This window comes from Diospyros lotus, chromosome 2 (assembly GCF_014633365.1).
Source record: "Diospyros lotus cultivar Yz01 chromosome 2, ASM1463336v1, whole genome shotgun sequence".
Classification (NCBI taxonomy): domain Eukaryota; kingdom Viridiplantae; phylum Streptophyta; class Magnoliopsida; order Ericales; family Ebenaceae; genus Diospyros; species Diospyros lotus.
In genome coordinates this window covers 41,785,501-41,812,160 of record NC_068339.1, presented here as the reverse complement: position 1 = coordinate 41,812,160, position 26,660 = coordinate 41,785,501, and the positions used below count along the sequence as shown (strand labels likewise).

The 26,660-nt window shown below is 36.9% G+C and overlaps 2 protein-coding genes across 12 annotated transcripts in view; one reads left to right on the top strand and one right to left on the bottom strand.

The window, feature by feature from the left end:
• Nucleotides 1-1,219: 1,219 nt before the first annotated feature.
• The window catches only part of LOC127795239 (regulator of telomere elongation helicase 1 homolog), a 50,286-nt gene continuing 24,845 nt past the window's right edge, over nucleotides 1,220-26,660 (bottom strand). For 3 of the 11 annotated variants that reach the window (XM_052326786.1, XM_052326792.1, XM_052326793.1), the window contains 10 exons: nucleotides 23,364-23,450; nucleotides 22,876-22,935; nucleotides 22,616-22,731; nucleotides 20,143-20,200; nucleotides 19,962-20,067; nucleotides 15,446-15,516; nucleotides 14,726-15,322; nucleotides 13,309-13,454; nucleotides 12,623-12,705; nucleotides 1,220-1,748 (listed from right to left, as the gene is read on the bottom strand). In XM_052326786.1, coding sequence (XP_052182746.1) covers nucleotides 12,624-12,705; nucleotides 13,309-13,454; nucleotides 14,726-15,322; nucleotides 15,446-15,516; nucleotides 19,962-20,067; nucleotides 20,143-20,200; nucleotides 22,616-22,731; nucleotides 22,876-22,935; nucleotides 23,364-23,450 — 1,323 coding nt within the window. In that variant the 3' untranslated portion in view covers nucleotides 1,220-1,748; nucleotide 12,623. Of the gene's footprint in view, nucleotides 1,749-5,337; nucleotides 5,869-5,907; nucleotides 5,936-12,622; nucleotides 12,706-13,277; nucleotides 13,455-14,725; nucleotides 15,323-15,383; nucleotides 15,517-16,004; nucleotides 16,141-19,961; nucleotides 20,068-20,142; nucleotides 20,201-22,615; nucleotides 22,732-22,875; nucleotides 22,936-23,363; nucleotides 23,451-26,660 lie in introns of those variants that run through there. The other 8 variants (XM_052326790.1, XM_052326789.1, XM_052326788.1 and 5 more) reach the window with 8 other exon arrangements.
• Nucleotides 18,621-19,276, top strand: LOC127795240 (peptidyl-prolyl cis-trans isomerase CYP28, chloroplastic-like). The gene has a single exon (XM_052326794.1). It carries the CDS (start codon nucleotides 18,696-18,698, stop codon nucleotides 19,131-19,133), a length of 438 nt encoding a protein of 145 aa, XP_052182754.1. The 5' UTR covers nucleotides 18,621-18,695; the 3' UTR covers nucleotides 19,134-19,276.

The window sequence follows — 26,660 nt, the reverse complement described above, 5'->3', positions numbered from 1 at the left end:
TTCCATCAAACTCTTCATCATTATTTTCTTCTTTCTCTTTCTATGTTTTGGATTTGGCAAACCCAAATCTAAGCTTTATCGTCATCATCTTCTTTCCCTCCCACCTCTATTTTGAGTCTGACAAATTTTAGTTCCAACAAACCCTTCTTTTTTTTCTACTCATTTCTTTTCTTTGGAGTCAAACCTAAATTCATCACACAATAAACTCAAGTGATAAACCTATCTGAGTTTACTGCACGTCAAACAAACCCACTAGATTCATCAACAATAAACATGGTGAATTCCATGCCAACGTCATTTTTTTTTATTTTTTTTTCAATTAGTGGAGAAAAGAGAAAAAAAATAAAGATAAATTGATAATTTTACCCTCTGCCATTTAACATTATCAAATATACATCAAAATGACCAATTTATATATTTGAGAAAATGAATTGCCATAATTTGAAAACAAAACTAATGCATTGCCACATGTTTCTTGAATCCCATTGAACTTATTAGGCTATATTTGTGAGGTTATTTTTAAACAAAAATATTACTTGAATATTTAATTATAGTATTCAAGTATTAGTATATTATATTTTTATCACATTAAAATAAATGTAGGGCAAATCTTATGTGGCTCCTAGCCTTGATTGATTGCTTCTCACTAATGTCCCAAAAGCTTCCCTAATAATTTTTAAATAAGTCAGTGCCATTCAGAGGAGTGATTTTGTTTACCCCTTTAACGGGGTGAACATAACCTCAGTCAATTTTGTGAGCCCCCTGCCAGTTGTTGGAGCTTGTTCCTCATTCTCTCTCTCTCCACCGTCTCGTCTCCACCACGTCTCCTTCACCTCTCGCCACCTAGTGCCTCGCCCTCGCCTCACTTAGTCACCACCTCTCCTTAGTGAGAGATGAGGCAACGAGGCAAGAAACGGAGGACGACGACAATGATTGCACGTGAGGCAAGAAGCAACAGACGGTAGTCGCAAGTTAAGGAGGAAGAGAGAGAGAAGGGTGGATATTCAAATGTGAAGTGTGCATTTCTGTTATTTTTTTAAGCAAAAAATTACAAAATATCGAGGGTTACATTCACACCGTTAAAGAGGGTGAACAAAATCGCACTCTATTTAGAGTCTAGCTACAGAAACTTGAGCTACGATTCGACGATGAAAAGAATGTAAAATTGCCTACAACTCAAAAACTGTCATCTTCTACTCACAAACAAACTACCATAATGTTAGAACCAAAACTTGGTATCGGCTATCGTTCACATAAATATATGAACGTTTATTTTCATTTTCCTTCCTCAAATCCTAGTTCCATAATCAGCATAAATAAATATTTCATTTACAAGAAAAGGATATAAGACCGGTGACAAACTAAATATGCAGAAACATTCTGCACTACAACAACAAAACAGAGCCCCACAATTTGAGCTCCTAATATCTATGCTTCCATCTAACTATCATGGTACTGCGCACAGCCTATACGGTACCATCTTACCTCCCATTGGCTTAGTATTCATGGAAAGCAGAACTCAGACTCGACCACCTTCTATAACTTGTTAACTTGAATTTCTTTTTCTGGACCCTGAGATTCTTTGACAAAACGATGTGAAAGCCATATCTAGTCTTCCAACTACAATTTGCAGGGCTTTGCTCAATTCCTCTTTCTAGTCAAGGCAACTTCATTCCCAAACGAAGCCACTTCGTTAAGCTTTAGAAGTAGTGAGCACAGATGGAGCACTACTGTGGTAGCTCTGTAATCTGGCAGCGGCAAACACACAACATAAAAGATGAAACATTTATCAAACTACCCCAATTGATGAATATTTCTTCCTTCACCTTAATTACCCTGTAAATGAAAACATAAATTTCTAACATTCTTGGATTTGCAAATTTACCATTATCAAACATATAAAAGTCAAACATAAGAATTTTACCCCCACAATAAGGAGGCAACTTCATCTCTAGTGGTTGTATTTTTGAATAACTTACTAATGAAATTTCGCTCCTAACTTGGTCCCCCCCTCTTTCCCCTTCTTTTTCAATCAATCAAATAAGTGTTATTCTTATCCATTCTTTTCTCCTTTTATCACTTTTTCATGTGCATTATCCTGTCAAAGTTCTAAAGGGAAAATTTGAAAAAAAATTTCCTCAATTTCTGAAACTACTAAAATTTGATCTCATCCATGCAATATTACTTATGCTCAATTTAAAATCTCTACAATCTATTGCAGCACATATAATCTTGTTGAAGATTGTTGGAGATTTCTTAGGATTTATTTCTAAATATCTCCTTTCCTAAATATGTTGGAGATTTCTTAGGATTTATTTCTAAATATCTCCTTTCCTAAATATGTTGGAGATTTCCTGTTTTTTCTTTCTTTCTTCCCTTTTGTATATTGTCTTTGTTTCTTTTTCTGTATATCTTGTTTGGTATATATTGTAAGGCATATACTCAGTTCAAGATAGAATAATCATTCCTTTCTTCATGGTATAAGAGCCTTTTACGATTGTCCGCCGTTTTCCTGTCAACCTTCATTGCTGACCTTTATTCTTCCTACCGTTTCTTGTTGGCCTTCATTGCCATTCTTGTTCCCTTCAATCTTTTTCATTGTTTTCTGGTTATTCCGTGGGGAGATGTCTGAGACTTCCAAGAACGTGATGTCCAATCCTGGAGTTGTTCTTGATACTGGTTCAAGTGGAGAGCTTCAAAGCATATCAATGTTGTTTATTGCTTGAATGGGAAGAATTATCTGCAATGGTTGCAGATTGCGAGGACACTCCTGAAGGGAAAAGGGAAGATTAGCCACTTAGATGGGACTGGTCTGAGTAATGATGACCCCAAGTTCCAACCATGGAATGAGGAGGACTCGATGATCATGTCCTAGATATGGAATTCAATGCAATCAGAGATTAGTAAAAATCTCATGATCCTTCCTACAGTGCAAGGTATTTGAGAGACGCTTCAAAAAACCTACTCGATGAAGCAAGATGCTGCGATGATTTACAAACTGAAAACCAAAGTTTCATCTGCAATCCAAGGCTCTCTCTCTATTAATGAAAATTATAACTATTTGAATGGTCTTTGGCTTGAAATAGATTATTATCAAGATCTTAAGATGAAGTGTGCTGAAGATGCTAAAGTCCTACTTGAATTTCTTGAAAGGGATGGGATTTTTGGGTTTCTAGCAGGACTAAATAAGAAATCTGATCAAGTAAAGGTGCAGTGTTGAGAAAGGATTGGCTACCACTCTTTAGTGAGGTTTTCTCCTTCATTCGAGCAAAGGAAACTAGGAGAACTGTTATGCTTGAGACACAACTGACTGAAGGTTCTGCCATGATGTCCAAGAAAGGTACAGATGGTGGAGGAAATAAGCCATACAATCCAGGACAAGGGCAGAACAAGGCTTATTCCTCTAAACTATCCAACCGAGTTGTGGTGTTCCTACTGCAAAAAGCCTCGACATACAAGGGATAACTACTTCAAACTTCATGGGAAGGCTCAAGTATTGGCTAGGAATGGTGGATTCAAAGGAGAGAAGCAAAGCCAAGCCAATCTTGCTAATAAGAAGGATATTTCTCAAGAGGAATCAGTTGTCAGTAGAGAAGAATTCAGCAAAAAGGATATTGAAAGGCTGAAAGGTTTGTTGAACTCCCTCACCAAGACTTCTAGTACATGTTCCTTGTCTCAGAATGGTAAATGTCTCATTTCTGATTTCTCTAAAGCTTCCAACATCTTCCATTCCCAATCATGGATCATAAACTCTAGTTCTACCAATCATATGACTCATTATCCAAATAAATTTGACAATTATATGTTTGTCCCTGGAACCAAAAGATCTTTGTAGCTCATGGATCAGCTATTCAATTATTGGCCATGGCTACCCCTCTCCTTTCCTTAGTGTCCTACATGTTTCCAAACTGTCAACAAATCTTCTCTCCATCTCCAAAATCACCAAAGACCTGAATTGTACAATCAAATTCTTTGATACTCATTGTGTTTTTCAAGATCTGACCACAGGAAAGACAATTGAATTTGCTAAGGAAAGGAATGGGCTGTACTATCTTGAAGAGACTAAAGGTGACTTAGATGGACAGAACCACTTGTTAGTATGCTTGCATGATAATACCTTCATCTCTCCAAAAGGTCCAAAATTTGGCATCATCATGACTTGGTCATCCTTCTTTTCAGCTTCTTAGAACTATATTTCCTTTACTTTTTCAGAATATTTCAATTGATAGTTTACATTGTGATGTATGAGAGTTTGTCAAACATCATTGGGTATCTCACCCTTTAAGTTCAATAAAATCATCTAAAATCTTCTCTTTAATTCACTCTGATGTTTGGGGTCCATCCAAAATTCCTAATATCACTAGTGATAGGTGGCTTGTTTTGTTTAGTAATGATTGCACTCATACAACTGCGTTGTATCTTATGAAAGAAAAATGTGATGTGACCAATTTTTTTTTCCTGTATTCCGTAGTTCAATCAATACTCAATTTGGGGAAAATATTAAGACGGTTCAATATGATAATGGGGAAGAGTATTTCAACCAATTTTTTATCTCCTTTTTGTCAAAAGCAAGGAATAGTTCATGAATCCTCATGTGTTGACACTCCCCCAACAAAATGAAGTTGTAAAACAGACATCTCTTACAGGTTACTAAGGCAGTACTTTTCAATCTAATGTTTCCTAAACTTCTTTAGGAAGAAGCAGTTTTAACTGCTGCCTATTTGATAATTAGGTTCCTTCTCGTGTCATTGGCAATCAAAGCCCTATGGGTATGTTGTCCCAATTTTATCCTGAGTATCAATCCAAGTTGTTTATCCCCAAAAATATTTGGTTGTACTTTGTATGTTTATGCCCAATAACAACACCACACTAAGTTAGATCCTTGAGCCCTATAAGTGTCTTCATTGGATATTTTAGTCATTAGAAAGGGTACAAATGCTACCATCCTCATAGTTGAAAAGTCTTTGTCACTATGGATGTCACCTTTTCTGAAACTAACCCCTTCTCTTCAAACCGATTCTCTCATTTTCAAGGGAAGACTTCAAGAGAATGAGAGTGTGGATTTGATTTTTCCATATGAGTTTCTACCTAGTCAACCGCCGGTACAACAGCCTACACACACACTTGAACTTCCTAATACCAAAGAACTCTCAAAATCCAAGTCATTCGAACCAAAACCACCTCAACTAGAACTGAAATCCCAAAATGTCCCCCATGAACAGCAGCAGTCACAACCGAATCAAATATCCAACGAATTGAAAGTTTATTCAAGACGCGTACAGCCCAATCTAGACCAAAGACAGATCCATGACTCTGAACCAAGGCCAAGTACTGAAATAACACTTCTCCCTCATCTGTTAGTAAGCAATCTGACCTTGATCTTCATATTGCAGTAAGAAAAGGAACCAGAAAATGTACTCAACATCCCATATTTGATTTTGTGTCCCTAAACTGATTGTCCCCTCAACATAAAAGCTTTCTCACAACACTAGATTCCATTAATATACCAAAAACAGTTCAGGAAGCTTTAAAGAATAAGAAGTGGGCACAAGCCATGAAAGAAGAGATAAATGTAGTAGAAAAAAAATCAGACTTGGAAAATTGTGCCTCGACATAGAGACAAAAAACCCATAGGATGTAGATGGGTGTACACTTTGAAGTATAAAGCTGATGGTTCTATTACAAGGCAAGGTTGGTTGCAAAGGGGTATACTCAAAACACATGGAATTGATTATCTTGAAACCTTTTGCACCAGTAGACAAGATGAACATTGTTGAGGGTCCTATTGCCTTTAGCAACACACCTTGAACACTGTGAAGAATGCTTTTCTTCACGGAAATTTGGAAGAAGTATTTATGGAAATTCCACCTGTTTTTGATGGAAGAATTAGACCAGGTAAGGTGTGCATCAGAACCTCACGTCCAGCACTGTAATTCTGTTGGTATTTTATGAAAAAAAAGAAAAGGGAATGAAAAAATATCAAAGCGAAAGTCATATATTTTATTCAATCGTAAACTCCAATTTATACAACTAAAATGTAAATTGAAATGAGCATAAAGAGGAGAATAATATCGCATAATATTCATCCAAAACAATTAACAAACAATATCAGATATTTGCTAATTTATTGGTTATGGATAATTCTATTTTATTTTGATTTCTTCAAACCAGATTAGCAGCTACTAAGTCAAAATTCAACACTCTTTCTTGACTTTGAGGCTACAAATGCAAAGCATTTTAATTTTGGCATGACTTGGATATAGCATATGGGGATTTTATGATTTTATAGTTATGAGGCATAGGTATGGTTATGGGTTTTGGGGCATAGGCATTTTTTTTTTTTTTTTGGTATAGGCATTTTTTTTGGGCATAGGCATGGATATGATTTTTTTGAGTAGAGTTAAAATAACTCCTCCTCCTCATGTTGGTCAGCAGCAGCTCTAGCTTTGCCTTCTTGTTGTTGTGATCTGCACACAATTGTGATGTGACCTAATTGACCACATTTGTTGCACTTTACATTGGGCCTCCACCAACACTTGTGTTGTGGATGATTGGTTTTTTTGCAGTAAGGGCAAGGTAGATAATTTCCACTATTGTTGTTTCCAGCATTTGCAAGCTTCTTGTTGTGATTCCAAACCTTTTTTTCACCGGTAGGCCTTGTTTGTGCCTGGAAAGCTCCTTCGACGGCTCCTCCTATTCTCACAAGCCTTCTTTGTTCTTGAGCCTGTAAAGCATTAAGTAACTCTACCAAGGAAATGCTTAACAGATCTTTTGCATTTTCTAAAGAAGAGATAGTGACTTCATACCTCTCTAGAAGTGTAACAAGTATTTTTTCAATGATTCTTTGATCAAGAAAATCCTTACCTAACAACCTCACTTTGTTAGCAAGGCTAAGCAACATGTCAGTGTACTCATTCACAGTTTCTGACTCCTTCATTCTTTGCATTTCAAACTCTCTGATCAAGTTTAACACTTGCATATTCTTCACTCGTTCATTGCCTTGGTATTCTTCTTTGAGATGATCCCAAATGGCTTTTGCTGAAGACAGGTTCATGATTTTTGTGAAAATATTGGGAGAAACTGCAGCATACAAGTAGGCCATGGCTTTAGCCTTCCTTGTCTTCCTCTCCTTGTGAATCTTTATTTGGTTCACAGTTGGATTGGCTGGCAAATCAGCGACTACGTAATCTTCCTCAACTGCTTCCCAAAGATCTAGTGCCTTGAGATGGACTTTCATTTTAATAACCCATACTTGATAGTTGTCGCCACCAAATATCGGTGTTGCCGGCATTCCGTGACTTGATTTTGCTTCCATCTTTGCAGATTGTTGGCTTGAGTTTGAGTGTTTGTGAATATGGGTTTTTTTTTTGTTTCTCTCAACTCACAGGTCCCTCAAGAAAAAAGGCTCTGATACCATTTGTTGATATTTTATGAAAAAAAATAAAAGGGAATGAAAAAATATCAAAGCGAAAGTCATATATTTTATTCAATCATAAACTCCAATTTATACAACTAAAATGTAAATTGAAATGAGCATAAAGAGGATTATAATATGGCATAATATCCATCCAAAACAACTAACAAACAATATCAGATATTTGCTAATTTATTGGTTATGGATAATCCTATTTTATTTTGATTTCTTCAAACCACATCAGCAGCTACTAAGTCAAAATTCAACAAATTCTCCTCGTGAGAGAGAGAGAATTAGGGCCGTGAAAGGGAAAGAGAAGAACCAAGAGGGAGGGAGAGACAGAGAATGGAGAATGAGAGATAGAGAGAAATCAGAAAGAAAGAGAAAGGTTTTCTGTTATGAATTCAAGCATACTCCTCACACAGTTGAGAGTTCTTTTATAGCTGCCCTTTGGTGCCACTTACAGGTTGTTAAAGCTGTTTTTAGTGTAACAGCTTCTACAACCGTTTAACAGCCTCTTTAACATCCCCTACCAACTACCCTTGCCTCCCCAAAAGACATAAGTACCCCTGATACAATCGTAGGCCTGACAATTACCCCCCACCAAAAAACTTTCTTGTCCTCAAGAAAGGGAAAGGAGTCTGGCCGCTTGAGGAAACTGTTGCAACAAATCAGGAAAATACTCCCATGTGTTGTTGTCAGGATGCAACCGAGTCCACTGCACTAGCACTTGTGTAATAGAGCTCCTTATCTGTGAATCACCCTCTGATCCAATATCACGATGGATTCCACTGCAAGAGGAATGTCCAAAATGAAGTCAGGTCAGGGGAAATTGGCTGAGCTCCTACGGACTTCTTGAGCAAGGAGATGTGGAAAATAGGATGTCTATGGGCCATGGCAGGAAGTTGCAGCTTGTAGGCTGTAGTTTCGAATTTGGCCACAATAGGAAAAGGCCCAAAGAACTTAGGCCGTGAGTAAGAGCCCGTTGGTGGGAGTGCCTCAACTTTAAGTAAACCGTATCTCCCACCAAAAACTCCTGCTCACTGCCCTTCAGTCAGCAAATTGTTTCATTCGATGCTAGGCAGTGGCCAATTCCCTTCGCAGCACCTGTAACACCTCTTGTTGCTGTCATAAATAGTCATCAACAGCAACCACAGATGTAGATGGAAGAGTGACAGGAAGGAGAGGGGGCTTATAGCTATAAAGAGCCTGAAAAGGAGACATTTAGATGGAACTGTGGTAACATGAGTTGTATCACCATTGCGCAAGAGGTAGCCACTTGGACTAGGCACGCGGTTGAATAAAACAAAGGCATCATAAATAGGTCTCTAGGCATTGATTTATATGCTCCGTCTGCCCATTCGTTTCCAAATGGTAAGCTGTAGACATGTGCAGGTGGACTCCCAAAGATTTGAACAGTTCCTGCCACATAAGGTTGGTAAAAACCTTGTCACAGTTTGATACTATAGTACGGGGTACCCTGTGCAAGCTGATCACTTGGTCCAAAAACACCTGTGCCACTTCCTGTGCCGTAAAAGGATGAGAGAGAGCTAAGAAGTGCGCAAATTTAGTGAACCGATCGACCACCACTAATATATAATCCTTGCCCTTCGACTTAGGCAACCCTTCTATAAAATCCATTGAGAGACAACCAGGCCTATTTTGGCCTTTCTAGTAACTGTAGCAGCCTTGGCGTCGCCACTGTTTCGTTTTTGCAGCGCTAACACACATCACAAGACATGCAATACTCTTGCACACTTCTCTTCAGGCCGGGCCAATAAAATAATTGTTTAACTTTGTGGTAAGTGTTCCTTATGCCCGAATGCCGCCATAGGCAACCCATGTAAGGCCTGCAAAATCTGAGTCTCAAGCTGGTTGCAATCCCCAATTACAATTCTGTCACGAAATCAGATCAGTCCATTAGTCAAGCTGTAACCCAGTCAGCTAGAGGGATCGAGCAACAACTGTTCCAGCAATCCTTTAGTCCACACCACCAGGGAATAGCTTGTTGTCACCTCCTACATTGAATCCAAAACCACTGTGGTAATGGCTGCAACTGTTCCCTCCACACACCGCGATAGAGCATCTGCTGCCACATTGTCTCTTTCTTTCCAGTATTGAATTGTGTAATCCAAACCCATCAACTTGCTCGTTCCCCTGCTCTACAACTGAGTGTGCAATTGGTAGGGGATGTTAAACGGTTGTAGAAGCTATTACACTAAAAACAACTTTAACCACTTGTAAGTGGCGCCAAAGGGCAGCTATAAAAGAACTCTCAACTGTATGAGTATGCTTGAATTCATAATAGAAAACCCCTCTCTCTCTCTCTCTCAGTTCTTATCTTTCCCCTGTTCTTTCCCTCTTTCGGCCCTAATTCTCTCGCACTAAGAGAATTACAGTGCTGGAGGCGAGGTCCTGACGCTTTTGGTATCAGAGCACCGAACCTTGGCCATCAATTTCAATTGAACGTGACTAATGATGGCGGATGGAACGCGTATGAACCAGATGGCGGCTTAAATCTAGTAGCTAACCACAGCAGTGACAGACATCCAGACATGAGTGGGAGAAATTGATGAAGTAGTGGATCGGATCACGTAGTCTCCCAAATGCGAGAGGACATGGTGAGTCAAATCAGAGAACAATTACAGAGTTGTGTTGATGTTCACAGAATAGAACCAGGTGCGGCTGTCTCCTAACTTTCCCCCTAGGGAAACGTCTGATCCAGTCTTGCCAAGTCTTGGACCAAGTCCTAGGACGGCAGAATCCTTGGATCTAGAGGCCGAACCTGCTGTTATAGGAGAAACAATAGAGGAATGAGCACCAAGCAGGAGGCAGGGAATGCAGGGGGCTACAGCCTTCCCTCATTTTCTTATGCCGAAACTGGACTTGCCGATGTTTGAGGGACAGAATCCATGCTGGTGGATCTGGCAGTATGAGAAATTGTTCACTTTGTATCAAATTCCAGATCATCAGAAGTTTACTTTGGCGTCGTCATACTTAGACAGTGAGAAAATAATCAGGAGAAAAAAACCTAAGAGATTAGACTCCCTTAGCTTACTATTTATAATAAACATAACGGACCTTAATCTATAGGCTTAACCTATGGCTAATTACAAGGCCTAATATTTACAAATAAAACACACATAAAATATGTACAATTATACTAATAATTCTAATACTCCCCCTCAAAATGGAGCATAGATATTGTTAGAATTATTAGTATAATTATAATTATAATATATTTATGTTTTATTTTATAATTAGTTTAAGCCCATAAGTGTTTAAGGCCCGTTATGCCTATTATAAATAACAAACTAAGACAGACTAATCTCTTAGGTTTTTCTCTCATAATTATTTTCTCACATGGTATCAAAGCCACTGGTTAGAAAAATCCTAGCCATCACTGTGTATCTTTTTCCAGTGACTGTCAAACCCTAGCCGTCACCATCACTACCCAATACTAGAACCCCATTGTCCGGCCACCATTGGATAACATCGCCACCACCATAGGGTTCGCTGCCACTAGATCGGCCGACTGCCGAAGGGTCGCCGCTGCCGGACCACCCACAAGTCGCAGCCACTTGCTGCCTCCGTCTCCACACATCGGCGCGTGACAGCGCATCCGCTGGCCAATCTTCTCTGGCTTCTCCAAATCTAATCTCTAGCAACCCCTCAAGCCACTTCCAGTGTCAAAACTCTCATCATACCTGATTTCAGTGACATCGTTTCTATCGGTGCTATTCCCGCTCCAGCACCTGTTGTCTCTCAATCCTTTACTGTCTCCAATCTTGAGACAACCAATATTATCATTATCAAGTTGATAAGGTCGGCAAATTATCTCTCATGGGTAGCCTTTATCAAAATGTGGTTCAAAGGGTAAGGCCAAGCAGATCATCTTACCACAAAGACTGAAAGTGTGTTAGAATGTACTTTAGAATGTACTTTAGCATCTCAAATCTACACTTGGGAGTGGATTGTTATTCCAAAAAAGTAGTGACCTAAACCCTAAAATTTTATATAGATGCAGACTATCCAAGATCACCTATTGATGGAAGGTCTACTACAAGTTATTACATGTTCCTAGGAAGTAATCTTGTGACATGGAGGATGGTTGCTAGGTGGAGTGTTGAAGCTGAATTCAGGGCTATGGCTTATGGGATTTGTGAGTTGTTGTGGATAAAATAATCCTAGATGACTTGAGGATTAAAAGAAGTGGACCTATGAAGTTGTATTGTGATAACAAGTTGGCTATCAACATTGCACACAATCCAATCCAACATGATCAAACTAAGCACATACAGATCGACAAACACTTTATAAAGGAGAAGCTTGACAGTGGGCTGATTATCAATTACCAACTGCCAGTTAAATTACATTAACAGAAATCCATTATTGCAGTTTAATTTTCAAACACATGCCAGTCAAATATCATAATTTTTGTAAAATTTGATTAGCTTTAATCCTAGAAAGAATTAAACAAAAGAGTATTACCAGGATGAAAAATTTAAGGTAGGTAACTAGATCTCATGCAAAACTAGTAGTTGTGGATGCATCTTGTGATTAGACTAGGCCTTGTTTGAGTACTCCACGTGTGCCATTGTGTGTATTCAATTAGTAGATGTTCTCACTAAGGGACTTCCTATTGCACGATTTCAGGAAATAACAAGTAAGCTGGGAATGGAAGATATATACTCATTAACTTGAGAGGGAGGGTGAAGATTGTTGGAGATTTCTTAGGATTTATTGCTAAATATGTCCTTTCCTAAATATGTTGGAGATTTTCTTTCCCATTTTAGGAAATAGGAGATTTCTTGTTTTTCTTTCATTCTTCCCTTTTGTATTTTGTCTTTCTTTCCCTTTTTGTATATCTTGTCTAGTATATATTGTAAACTCACTTCAATATAGAAGAATCATTCCTTTCTTCATATCTTATGGAATGTTTCTTCTCTCTTATTTCACCAAGGCACTGATATACATGAAAGTAACTACTACATGTTATATTAAGCTGTATAGCAGGAAAAAAAAAAAGTAGATTCCAACATAATGTCTCCTTTTGATATCAACTTAGAGACCTCACATTCTGCAAAGCCCTCTGCATTATTTCAGTTAGAGGCCTTATAGTTATCTGTCTCCATGCACTAAAAATTCAAGACACATAACATAATTATGGCCAGCCTATAAACACTTTTGAAAGGAAGAGCTTCTTACTTCATACACCAACTGCATCATCTCTTCTTCCAAGGTACTGCTCATATAAGGAATGGTACTTTGCTGGGATATAATCCTTGAATCTGTTAACAATGGCATAAAAAAAAAAAAAAAAGACTTGAGGGTCCTGGGTGCTAAGATAAGCTAATAAAAGCTTTTGATGATAGTCATTGTCCTCAAGAGCTAAACTCATACAATGGAGCTCATTGGTGTAGATTTATGTCCAAAGTAATAAAGGTATAACCTAGTCAAATTGACTAGAACAATAAAAAGTTACACTTTCATTAATAAAAGTAGATTTCCGGGTCCAAAATAATAAAGATACTTCACACTATAAACTTTTCATATAAGGGCATTCAACATATGAGGTCTAGAATTCATATAGCCAACTCCACCTCTTGGGATTAAGACTTGTGATTGTCATTGTAGTAGTGCTCAACATAAGATGAAAAAAGAAAAATGGTGACAAATAAAACTTCTGCATATGACATTTTGACTAGAAATACTCCAAATTTTGGGGCCAATAGAATACAGAAGTCTGCCAGAGTAATGGATATTGCTATCAGAGACTACAAAAGCTCAATTATAGCATATAATTTCTCAGGAACCCCATGCAAGCAATGAATTGGCTCTGCATAAGAAAGAGATTTATAACCTTACAGAATTGAAGGTAGATAGTACTTGACCTTTGAAGAAGAGGAAGCCTGTCGGGAGAAGAGAACAACGTAATAATGCTTTGCAACACTTGACCTATCTTCATGGCTTTAGACTTAAGTGCCTTCATAAACCCAACAAATTTGATATATTCTGCATCCGTAAGCTTTTCTTTAACCTGCAATATTCATATTTCAAACATGTCTAAATCAAAAACTATTCTTAGGGTCAATAAGGAAAAAAATGATATAGAGTTTGACAGCAAACGATTGTTGCTTTTGCTTCTCTTAATTTAAAAGGAAAACAATATGGAAGATTTAGAAATAAGAGTCAGGAAATGCTAAATTTAAATTTACTGCAAAACCTAGTCCCTTTTGACAGACATAAATTTTGCAAGGAAATATTCAGAACACCTTATGGGTACATCAGGAGCAGTTGGAATACTTCTATTCTTAAGGAGGAAACTTCTTAAGATAATGTTATATCACAGAGAATGGAAACATACTTAAAATCCGTCCCCTAGATGACCTCCCACAGGTTTGATTACAACATCAATTAACCGATTTCTAGATTTCAGTTGCTTTGAGACACTTGAGCTTTCTTTGATCTGAATGTTTGTAAATTAATGTTCACTACTGGAAAATGACCAGCTCCTACCGGATGACTTTATAATAGCATGCAATTTTATAAAAACAAAGTTTCAATTGCTGACTTGAAAGAAGCACAAGAAGTTTCTTTAAAACCTATTGGATGTCCACAGGTTTCTTAAACAGTTGAAGAACCTCTGAAGCATTTATTTTTAAAGTGTGCACATGCATTGAGGGTTCTTGAGAAGGTTCCTTCCAATGTTCATGGATTCAGAACAATTCTTATTTCTTCAAGAATTATTCTAATAACTTCCCCTAATATTCTTTCTTTGATGTTACATTTCTTTGTATGCTTGATACACATCTCTCCTTCCATTTTTCAAGATGTTAATTACTTTCTTTCGTTAATCTGGTAATCATGATCCAATATGCTAGAGAGCTTTTTCTTTAGGCTGATGTGGTCTGCACAAATATGCCTGGCCAGCCCTCTGTTTCAGTCTTGGAAATTCCCAATAACTTTTCAATTCGTGTCAGGAACATTAATATAAAACTACACAGGAAGAAAAAACCACAAGAACATGTTAAATATTAGTCTTGACAATGTTCCAGACAAAAGAAAACACAGTAATATCAGTTTTTTGCATAAAAGCTGCGTGAAATATCATTTCATCTCAATGTTAGGATGTATGTCTCTCAGGAATTGAAGACCCACACAAGTGACATAATGTGATTATACTTTCTAAACCACTCATTTGAATGTAAGAAAAGAAGGCTGTCCCAGCATGATAAAAAGCAATTGACAATAAGAGAAGATCAAGGTTAAATTATCATTGTTGACCAAAAGAATGTTTGAACATTGAACCTGGATGAGAAAAGCAGAACCCCTTCTTTCTGCATCACTACAATGGGTAGGACTTGACAGAATATTGCTTTTCTGACTAAGGGATTCTGCTCTTCTTTCTGCAACATTTTCATCGCCAAGCAACACAGGCAAACCAAGTTGAGCATCTTGGAAGCTTCTGTCATCACTGAGTAGCAAATTCTTATCTTTCAATGAATTATTTGCTGTAAAAGCATTGTTCATTTGTGCTTCTGTTACAACGCATAAAGACTCACAAGAATGCTCAACATGCTGTTTTAGAACAGACTCGCTTCTAGGCCTCTTCGAAGAACATTGCACAATCATTTCTTCATTTGTTGTTTCATCCACTGAGGATTTACTCATCAAATCTAGTTCATAATTTACGTGATGCGTACTCTTCCTTCCAGGTATTAACAATTTTTTCTCATTGGAGAACACATTACCAGAAGGCTTCAAGGTAAAACTCTGGTTTCTCTTGTAAGAAGTCAGAGATGACTGGTTTGCAGGAAGAATTCCTCCCCAATGGCTAGGAATGTCTTTAACCTCTGATATAGAAGATGATAACTTAGTGAAGCAATTTACATCCACTGGTGTAGTCTGCATAGAATACATCAGCAAGAAAGAGGAACAGTGAGAATAAGTAGAACTTGCAAATAATTTCTTTTTATTGTTGTTACAGCAAGGTTTGAGTTTGCACTCAGACAGAGATCAAAGAACTACTAGTTGAGCAGGAAATTTTTCCAGGTGAAGTTTGTCTGCGGTCTGGGAAGTTTCTGCTTTAGTCACATTTCCTGCAACACAACATAAACATTGTATTCACCATTAAGTACCTTTTCTAATTGCATAAGCCAGATATGTACAAAACTCAAGCTAGAAAAAAATTGCAGGACATTGGGTTTGGATGCTTAAATTTTTTTTAGCTAATTGTACCAAAATTAGCTTTCTGTCACCAGATATCACAAACTCTATGGTGCCAACGTGTTTTTCCCAAGATATCAACAAACAGAAGACATGACCAACAATTTTGTTCCCTATTAACCAGGTAGCATCTACTAAACCTAGGAAGTTAGGGCTACATATAAACATAGGAGTTATTTTTGCCGGGTCATTATTAGGTTAAGAATGAATCTTGTTGAACTGGATTCAATGGAACGATTAACTAGATGATCTGCTGAAAATTGTCTGAATTAAGATTCAGAAAGTATAAGCCTGTGCAAGGATATGCCATAGGACACCAACTAGTAGACCACTCGACTCCAGAAGCTGAAGGCATGCTCACCTTGTAGATGTTCATTTGGTTCATATAACCTGATACTTGGAGCAGTTAGCTTCTGAACAGCTTTCTGAGTCACTACTCATATGTCATTACTAAGCTCTCGATTAGAGTGCAACAAATATTGTATCAGCATATGCACCTATGAAATATTGATATGACATAAGCCATAAAAACGACATGGCGCAGAAGATTCAACAATGCCATTTTAAAAGATTAGGACAAGATGATAGGAACATTCCAAATTATAAATGCTAATATTTTGCATCTGATGAAGAAAATTCACATTTGAATATTAGGCATTAAGAGAAATAAAAACTCTTAATAGACTTTAAAGTGTTTTATCCATAAACAAATTAAAATTCCAAATCTAAACTTAGTGATCAATATATTTTGCACTCTTATTTAGTTGTTCAAGCTTAGCATTTAAGTATTCAATGAACATGATTGCTACTCATTTTGGGCTCAATATTGTCAATATAGGTACACATCACATGCAAAGCGGACATGGAACAAAAAGAAACGATTTCGGTGCATGATAGGAGTGGAAATAAAACTTAAAGGCATAGTTAGCTATCAACTCGAAATGAGGTGGAGAAAGTAAAAGTGGAACAAGAGCGAAAAGTGGAAGGTGAAGAAGAGAGAGGCTAAGGAAGAACTCTAGTGGCCTACAGCGGTATGCATTTCCCTGTAGGACCAATGTAAAAGTTAAATTTTGGAGCTCACGGTCTTACAACGGTATGCATACCGCTTCAGGAATTGTTTTCTAGAGCTCACGGGTCTGCCGCAACAAGCATATCAAGACAGAGTTCTGAACTTCAATTCAAAGCGCGATTTCAACTTGTCTTCATCCAATTCAATCGAGAATGAGAGTTTTCACAAAGCACGACTCGAAAACCCTAGGGATGGCTATATAAAGGCTCCATCTTGGAGTTTTGGGGGAGTTTTTAATGGAAGAGGAGCCGACGGAAGATTGAAGAGGTGAAAGAAGGCAACTTCAAGACTACACTCTTGGGTTGTATTTTTTCTTTTCTTTCTCAATCTCTGTTATGGATTCCGACTCTTTACTTTTTCTTTTGATTGTAAGAATGCATTGCTAAGTATTTATAGCTAGGGTGAATGATGAAACCTCGACTTCTAATAGTTTGATTACTCAGTTTGTTATTTCCTTATTTATTCGGGTTGATTGTTTGTTATGTTCATAATGTCGTTTTGATGCATGATCACCATTGAAACGTTTTTGTCATTTATATTGCTTTCGAGAGATTCAGTACGGATTAGACATGGTAGCAAACAACGTAGGGTAATAGAATAGGTAGGGATACCGTTATGCCCAGTGAAATCATTTTGTGATGATCACCGTGATTGAATGCATGTTTATATGTTCGAAGATTGACTAGAGATAGTCAATCTCATATATATACATAGAACTAAATGATCATCGAGAGAGACTTGGTTGTGATTGGATCATCGATTTTCAACCTAAGATAAGGAATAGCAAGATCTGAGTAATGAACAATTGAATCATAGAAGACTGACAGTGGATTCACAAACCCTAGTGTCTTAGTTTTGTGAGTTTAGAGTCGAAGAAATTGTTTTAGTTGCATCTCTTATTAGGAAATTAGTTTTCATTACAATTGAAGTCATTGTTAATAGCTATACCAATGTGTGTGTTAGGTTAAGGTTAAATCAGTTAGAGTAAACGTCAAAAGTTAGTCCTCGTGAGTACGACACTCTATTTATCACTATATTACTTGTCACGATCCGTCCACTTGTGAAATAGAAATAGGACACCTAGGGCAAAGAACTAGTACAACTTAAATTGTTGTTATCTTATAATTTATCTTGAACTCATTTTTTTTGTAAACGTACAATGTGGTTCTTATTTCTCAATTGAAAGATAGCCAATTGTCGCCACTTCCTATCATCGTCAACATAGCCGAAACCTCCCCTCCTTTCTCCCCAACTAAACCCTCATTGCAATAGGGTTTCTTCCTCATCACGATGGTCTGGATTCTGGAAGCCCATAGCTGAACCATTGACATGACAAGGAGAGGAGAGAGAGAATATAGAGGAGAAAGAAAAAGGGGTGAGATGATTTAAAAACTAGGGAAAAGGGTTAATTCCAATGTTCTATTAACTACAAGGGAGGTTCATCCTATTTTTGAAAACATAAGGATGATTGGTACCTTGTTGCTAAACCTCAAGGATGATACTTTATTAATGATGTTTTATTTTCTTAATTTTTATTTTTATTTTTGACTTTCAAAATTATTTTTGTCAATGTGATTTTTGGATTTTTTTTTTTTTTTCAAATTTTAGTTGTAATCTGAAATGCAAAACACCTATTAGTGAGAAAAGATCATGGTTGAGAACAAAAAATCATTTTTAGACAACTTTTAAATTTTACATAAATTGATCAGGTAGTTGACATACAATTGGTATCTATTAGCCGACAGGGATAAGAAAGGAGAATCAAGTATATTATAAGGACAAGGATGGAACGAGGAAGGAAAATAAGACTTTGAAATGGGGATCTATGATGCACAAAAACATCTTGAGGACATCATTTTGGTGTTTCTGAAACGTTTCTATTTCCAAAACGCCAAAAAACGTTTCCAAGCTGTTTTTGTAATTTTGAAAATGTTTCAGGCTGTTTCATAATGTTAGAAAAATATCAAAAATGTGTTTCCATCCATGAAGAGGTTAGAGACAGAAAAAATTCCGTCTCTAACCAAGTTATTTTCTCTTTGCGACTCCTCCGACCCCCTCGGCCTCCTAGTCCTCAGCCTCTACAACAACCTCATCTCCCTCACCGTTTCCAACCCCATTGCCATGTGCACCGCCTCTGCCCCCTCCTACAAGGGCACTCTCGTCCACAAGATCTTCCCTAGTCAGTTCTTTGTCACTAGCCGCCAAGGCCGCTGTGAGAAGGTAGAGGTCAAGCCACCACTGGACTTCTTGGCCCGCAACACCGAGACAATCAGTCCTCGGGCTTTCCTACTCGACCACTCTAGACCTAGCATTCTTTCACTATGCTCATTAGAAAGCGACGGGGACGACGAGATTAAGCTAAATCCCAATTACAAAAACGTCAAATTCTTTATCACCACAGAGCCTGGTCCTTGCCCTTAGCTTGATAGCTAGCACATTATCTTTGGAACAGCGCTTGAAGGTATACTAATTGATCGTTTCATTGCTAAATTAACCAATCATTGAAATATTGTTGAGCAAAATCAATCTGTTTAATCTGCACATTGAATCCGGCTTAGATAACTCCCCAAATTTGTTTGTGATTATAGACATAGAATCCATTAGATAATTAAACCCAATTTGAAGTAATTAGAATGGTATTAGGGCATCATGCTACAGGATGGATGTGGTGATGGCAATAGCTTCGATTTTGAAGTACAAGCCAACGGAGAGAATCTGGCAATACAACAGCTTGGTGCAACTGATGCCTACTGGAGGACGAAAGGACGAAGACGAAAAGGGCAATATGGGGCGGGCCCTTAAAGACTATTTACATCAGGGAGTGCTTATGTTTGTTTGAATGCATTATGAAATTTATATTTATTTTTAAATTGAATAACTATTTTTTATAATTTTTTATATTAAAAATTATATTTACAAAAAGGCCCCTATATTCTTTTTATTTATGCGTTTTCCCTTGCATTTTTGTTTCCTACTTTTTTGAAAAATGCCATTTCCCCATTTTCGTTTCTTGTTTCCGTTTCCGAGCAACCTAGATGGAGATGGAGAAGGGGTTGGACCCCTAGTCCAAACTTAGTTCATTGCCATTTCTAGGCACTACAATTTTTTGACACATCGTGATCTATAATGACTGGTCACAAGTACATTCCTATGGTCTCCTTAACATGTAAATGTCATGAACAAGAGTAAAACAAATAGAAACAAATTTGTATAAAATATGAAACTACAATTTTTTTAGTTGGCAGATACCATGGTCCTCAGTAGGTGCTAATTCCATCTTCGTAGGGCCATGAATTGCTCCATCTCGGAAAAAACGTGTCAATGTAAAAACTACATCCCCAAATTTGGAGTAACACTGCAGATACAATAGCCTGTAAGTCATTACGGGTTTTCCAGAACTGGAAACTCAAGCTAACCCCATAACATGCACCTTAATATGAGGCTGTATCCAAAGTGATATCTGCGATCGACGATTTGCATTTGCAAACCTGTTTAGAACAGTACATGACAGGAAAACTATATTATGTTCATGCTTAGAACTACACCTACCAGAAGTATTGTATCAAATAGACCAAAAAGAATGCAATAAAATGCAGCAGCAATGTTCATCAATGCTTCTACAACAGTGCTGTGTCCTTGGTGAAGTTGATATCCATTAAATGTCGTCGATATACACCATCTAACAAGGTCCAACACCTATTTCACGAATCTAAAGATATATCCAAATACACATTCAGAAATTTGGTGAAAGTAGTGTCCATCACATAGAGATATAATATTTTGACAACAAGATACTCAGGGGATAACAGTCAAAAGTCAAATAATTTGGATTTACTTCTCCTTTACCTTCCTCAATTTCAGAGAGCTAAAATCTTAATTTACCAATTTTTCTATAAATAGGCCTTTTGGGGTAGATATCAGGAGTTTTTGTTGACACTTCTTGCTCCCATACAGAATAGTAAGAAAGCTTCTGTATTGATATTAAAAAGAAAATTGAAATCATATTCCTGCCATTTTGTTTTATTTTTTAAAAGACTGATGTTTCCATGGAGTGAGGAGAATTAAGTGAACAATACAACAAAACCAACAACAATAATCCCAAGCCTTAATCCCTCTAGGTGCAGTGAACTACATGAATTCTAGCTTTACAACCATCTCTATTCGTGACCATATGTTCTATAAGGTCATTATACCTCACCTTATGTTTAAGGGTTTCTCACCAAAATTTTAAAGAAATTTTACCATCTCATAAAATGCTAGACGCACTACCTTTCCACATTAACTGTCTTCCCTTGATTCAATGAGTAATATTCTCAATAATCTGTCTTTTCGAACAATTGACCTAAGCTATCTAAACTAGTCCTTTCTAAGAGTAACATGATCTTTAAATCTCAAGACATCATTTACACTTCTATTTTTAATTACATTTCATATATTCAGTTTGCAACCTAAACTTGATACCTTTAGATTCTAAAGTGTTTCTTCATAATTTACACTTAAAAACTTTTATGCCTTTTTTTGCGCATTTCATTCATCTCAAATCTTTGGTTTTTCTTTCTCTGATTTGGCCAACTTATATATGTGTTTGTATATATCTTTTCTTTTTTTATGTCAAGTTTGTGGCACATATTGTCATAAAATTTTAACCTTACTTCACTTATTGCCTTTTTATTCCCTTTGTCTTTTCCTTTTTTTTAAGTATCCTTCTTTAGGTGTTCTTCACTGTGACAAGTATATAATATCTTGTAGCAAGCATACTCAATTTGATTTTTTCTTGCACCTCTTCATTCCACCACCAAGACTTTTTTATCTGGGACATTTCCCCTCAACTCTTCCAAAACAGTTTTGTCATGTTTTGAATAGCAATAGCCATCTCAATCCACTTTGGTTTAGCTTTTCCTTTTTATAGCCCAGTCTCTTTTAGCACATACTTTTTCCTTAAAAGTAACTTGTTTTTCACCTCTTAAATCCCACCATTAGATTCTTGGCTTTGTATCTTTTATCATTCTTCCTCTAGTTTCTGATCTAAATGCCAAAAAAAAAAACCATAAGACTGTTTAGTAGTTAGGTATTCTCCTGGTATAAATTTACAAACCTACAACATAAGTGATCCTTTTGTCTAGTAAGAAAGTAGTCTATTTAGGTAATTGGTAAGCTATTTTTATATGTGACCAAGTGTTAATCTCACTTCTTGATCATGATATTAGCTATAATGAGATCATGTGTCATAGAAAAATTCAAAAAAGTTCTCCCCTCATTGTTTTTGATCTTTTCTGACTCTCACAAAGCAGGGAACCTTATGCACTAGGACCCTCTTTTATTTCTTTTCCAAGGAAATGACCTCCACACACATCTCTATGACTATTCACTTCCATGGACACATGACCAGTTGAGCCACCTATAGTTATTCCTTGCAACAAGCCCTCTAAATCCTCCCAAATTTTTCCCTATATATCTTCCCTAAAACCAACTTGTGTGCATATGTACTAACAATATTCCAAATCTCTTCTTCTAAACAAGCTTTAAGTGCAACAATTCTATCCCCAACCTCTTCACACCCACTACCTTGTGTTTTAAAGTCTTATTCATAATAATCCTTACATCCATTCCTTCTGCATTGCATCCCATAGTACAAATGCCTATAACCAAACTCAGTCAGCAATTCAACCTTTAAGCCAAACCATCTCAATCTTTATGGCACATAATATTAATTCTTCTCCTAATCATCACATCCGCCACTCTCAATTTTTTTTTTTTTTTTTTTTTTGTCAATATTCTAAAATTCGACGATTCCAATCCTTGGCCGCTGGCAACAACCCTAGCTCATTTTTCACTATATCATTTGATGTAATTAATGGCTACATTCAATGTAGTTGGCTTTCTTTGATATTTAACTTAACAACCTTTCATCACAAAAAATAATTGCACCATAATCATAGCGGTGACGGATAACACGTCCAACAGCCTGATTCACAGCCCGGGAGGCTTGCTGAGCATACCACTCTTCTCCAGTCAGAACCTGCAAATTCGTTGCATGTTCTAAGCACACAATTAAAGTTTTAACAGAAAAGAAGAAACAGTTATACTATTAAATTTGATACTAAAGGAGAATGATTTCCAGAGCCTAAGTTTCTGCCTTAACATACATCAGTTCTAAAATTACCTTACGTCCTATCTGTTGTGATAGCGAATGTTGATCCAAATATTCTCGTTTTAAACGAACCTGTTACATATCACAAAATACATATACACATATATTACTTAGCAGCAACAAGGTGGGGAAAAACTAAATAGGTGAACTAAAACAGTAATACCATGATTAGAGTGAATGAGAGATCAAGAACCGTTTCTGAGTGTAGATCCCAAGAAAAAAAAACAACATAGACAGTTGTATGTGCATGCATGTCTGTTGTCTGTCCCACATTGACAAATTCAGAAACTTGCACTTTTTAACATCAAGAACAGAACTCTACTAGTTGGGCATGATTTCTCTTATGGCATATGCCAAATTTACAGAAAATAGATGCATAGAAAGAATGGATTTCAGTAGCTGTAGTTTAGTAATGCCAAAATATCTTAAGACAAGCATAAAATGTTCAAACTCAAACAGATGAAATAACCAATAAATAACATGCAGCAAGACAATCAAACCTTTGGATCAGTCCTTGTGGCAAATGGCATACCAGTGACGACCACAGCTCTCCCAGCATGATCAGCAAAATCTAAGCCTTCACTTACCTAACAAATGAGAGACAAAAATTCAACGTCAATAATGGAACCTCTAACAATAGATACTGCATAATGAGATAATTCACAGGAATATAAAAGAAATATCAGAAAAGAGTGCTGTTCAAAAACAGCATGGGGGCGAGAGAGAGTCCTAAGATGCCAAAAATGTTAAAACACCTTGAAAGTCCCAAACTAAATGTACTAGGTGAGAGTGAAAAATAAGAATGTCCATTGAGAAAGTACCAAAAAATCAACATTTAGGGAGAGGAAGATCGTCAACCCAACAAGCCTTAGACTTGTCCTCATCTTCAAAGTTTGGCGAGCTCCTCCTCATCTGCCGTCCACCTCCTCCTTGACCTCCGCCATCCATTGTCCGCCTCCTCCTTCTCCTCCTCTATCATCCCCCGCCTCATTCAATTAAATAAAATTTTATTTTTTTGCCAAAAATTGAATTTTATTTTTATTCATTTTTTAAAGACTCCTAGTTTAAAAAACGAAAATAAATTTCTTTTCATGATAAATTCAGTAATTAAATGCTCTTTTATGGAATTATAAGTAAGAATTTTCAATTTTATAACGTAAAAGGGTATTCTTGTCAATTGCTTATTTTTCTTTTCCATTCCATAGAAATCAACGCATACCAAACATGGTGTTGTATGTTTGTATCGAGTGTAGCCTAGAAGAAATTAGTCAAGTCAATTTTATTCAAGCGGTGGAATTGGTTAAGTGAAATTATGTATAACAGTAGCTTATGTATGAGGGGTATAATAGGAAATGTGCAATATTTTATATTCCTTTGTAATATCCGCCCAGAATGTCTATAAATAGAACACATGGGGCAGTCGCTTGAATGGAATTGATCATTCTAAGTTTATGAGTGTTGTGTTGAGAGGAAAGCCTAGAATCAAGGTAGTCTTCGTAATCTCCATTGCTGTTGTACTCATGAGAGAAAGGGATTCTTGTGTACTGATTGTGGGAGCATCTAATAGTTTGTTATAACAGTTTGTTGTTGCTGCTATGTTTGTGTTTAAATTGATGTAGTTTGTAGCAGCAATTTATGTTTTGATTATTGATGTTTCTAGTATAGGCGGTATTCTTATTTCCGATGATCAAGTTGCCTATATAAGTAGCTTATAGTCCTTTATTATGGTTCAACTTTCATTTTCTGATTCTCTAAATAAAAGTTCTGCTCGAGGTAATATTTTTCTCTCTCTTGTTATGTCCTTGGTCTAATCCTAGGATTTCTACATGGTATCAAAGCCTTCTGCTCTTCCCTAATGGCCTCAAACCAATCCTCCTCTCCTCCTCAATCCTCGTCTTCTTTGTCGTCTACTTCTCAATCTGATTTCTCAGCAATAGCTAAAGCCTTTAGCTTCATTCCAATAAAGCTCGATTCCAATAACTATATTTTCTGGAAGGCTCAAATTCTTACTACAATTCGAGCATTTGATCTAGTCTTGTTCCTTAACAAAATCACTCCTCCTACAAAAAGTGTGCCTGATCCAGATGGAGAAGATGTAGTTATCAATCCAGAATACTTGAGTTGGATCCGATCTGATCAGTTCTTGTTGAGATGGCTCTTCTCAACAATTGGCGAAGAAGTTTTAGCGCAGGTGATTCACTGAGAATCATCTGCCGAGGTATGGCTTACTTTAGAAAATCTTTATGCTCGTCAAACCATAGCTAAGTCATTTCAATTGAAGTAGAAATTAAGATCAATCAAGAAGGATGACCTCTCGATAAATGATTACATTCTGAAAATTAAGACAATCAGTCATTCTCTAGCTGCTATAGGCGAGCCATTAACCGATAAAGATTTACTGCTTGCAATCTTGAACAAACTAGATCATAATTACGAAACTATTGTGAGCCTAATTAAGACAATCGGTCCAAGAAACAATATGTTGTTGCTAGGTCTGTTGGAGAGGCAGAACATCGGGGAATTGCTATTGGTGTGACTGAACTAATGTGGTTGAAATCCTTATTTGTTGAGTTGGGATATCCTTGTGTGACCCCTCCAGTTGTATGGAGTGACAACTTGGCTGCTAAGAGCATGGCAGAGAATCCAGTGTTTCATTCTAAGACAAAACATGTTGAAATCGATGTCCATTTTGTGTGGGAGAAAGTTTAATGTGGTGAAGTGGAGATTAGATATGTTCCAACATCTGATCAAGTAACAGATATTCTTACTACAGGATTGCCTAGATACCGGTTTGAGTTTTTGTGTAAGAAACTTGGTTTAAAAGTGTCACCTGTGTGTGTTGAGTAAAAAACAAGTGAAGCTGCTACAGCCTTATCCACGGAGTCTGGTTTGAAGGGGAGTGTGGAAGCATCTAAAGCTGAGTTAAAAACAACTAAAGCCGCTGCAGCTTTATCCACTAAGTTCTTGCCTTCTACTAAGTTTGGTTTGAAGGGGAGTGTGGAAACATCTAATAGTTTGTTGTTGCCACTATGTTTGTGTTTAAATTGATGTAGTTTGTAGTTGCAATTTATGTTTTGATTATTGATGTTTCTAGTATAGGCAGTATTCTTATTTCCGATGATCAAGCTACCTATATAAGTAGCTTACAGTCCTTTTGTATGGTTCAACTTTCATTTTCTGATTCTCTGAATAAAAGTTCTGCTCAAGGTATTATTTTTCTCTCTTGTTATGTCCTTGGTCTAATCCTAGGGTTTCTACACTGATTTCATCATTTTAATGGATTGCTCTCGGGATCTAAGAGGCTGGATGTAGGATTGCTTATTGGCGATCTGAACCAAGATAAACGCTGTCTTCTTGTGTGGTTTACACATTTATTGTTTATTTAAATTCTGTCTTTATTTGGTTTTCTGTTTGTGGGTTCTATTGTGCGTGGCTGTGTCTGTAATTGTCTAAGAAAAGTGCATTCCAGTGCTCCCAATTCAACACATGGAAATGGAAAGGAATGGGCATATTCCATTCTTGCTTGTACCCAAACATGGTGATGGAATGGAATAGCCATTCCATTCTCTTTCCCTCCATCTTATTGTACCAAATGTAGCCTAACTGCCTAAGTTGTTCAAAGGTCAATCTTGAACGTCTCCACATAGAAGTTGAAGTACACAATTTACGTTTAGTTTGTCTGTTCATAAAAGTTTTAGAAGATAGATTAAAAGAGTCTTCTATTTGTATTTCTAATCTCACCCCATTATCTGAAGGGATAGCATAAGTTTGTTGTCATAGAAGTCATTTTACAGGTT

Bases quoted from the DNA above. Each gene is read 5' to 3' on its own strand.
- LOC127795240 (XM_052326794.1), top strand. From the start codon at position 18,696: ATGAAGAGGTTAGAGACAGAAAAAATTCCGTCTCTAACCAAGTTATTT.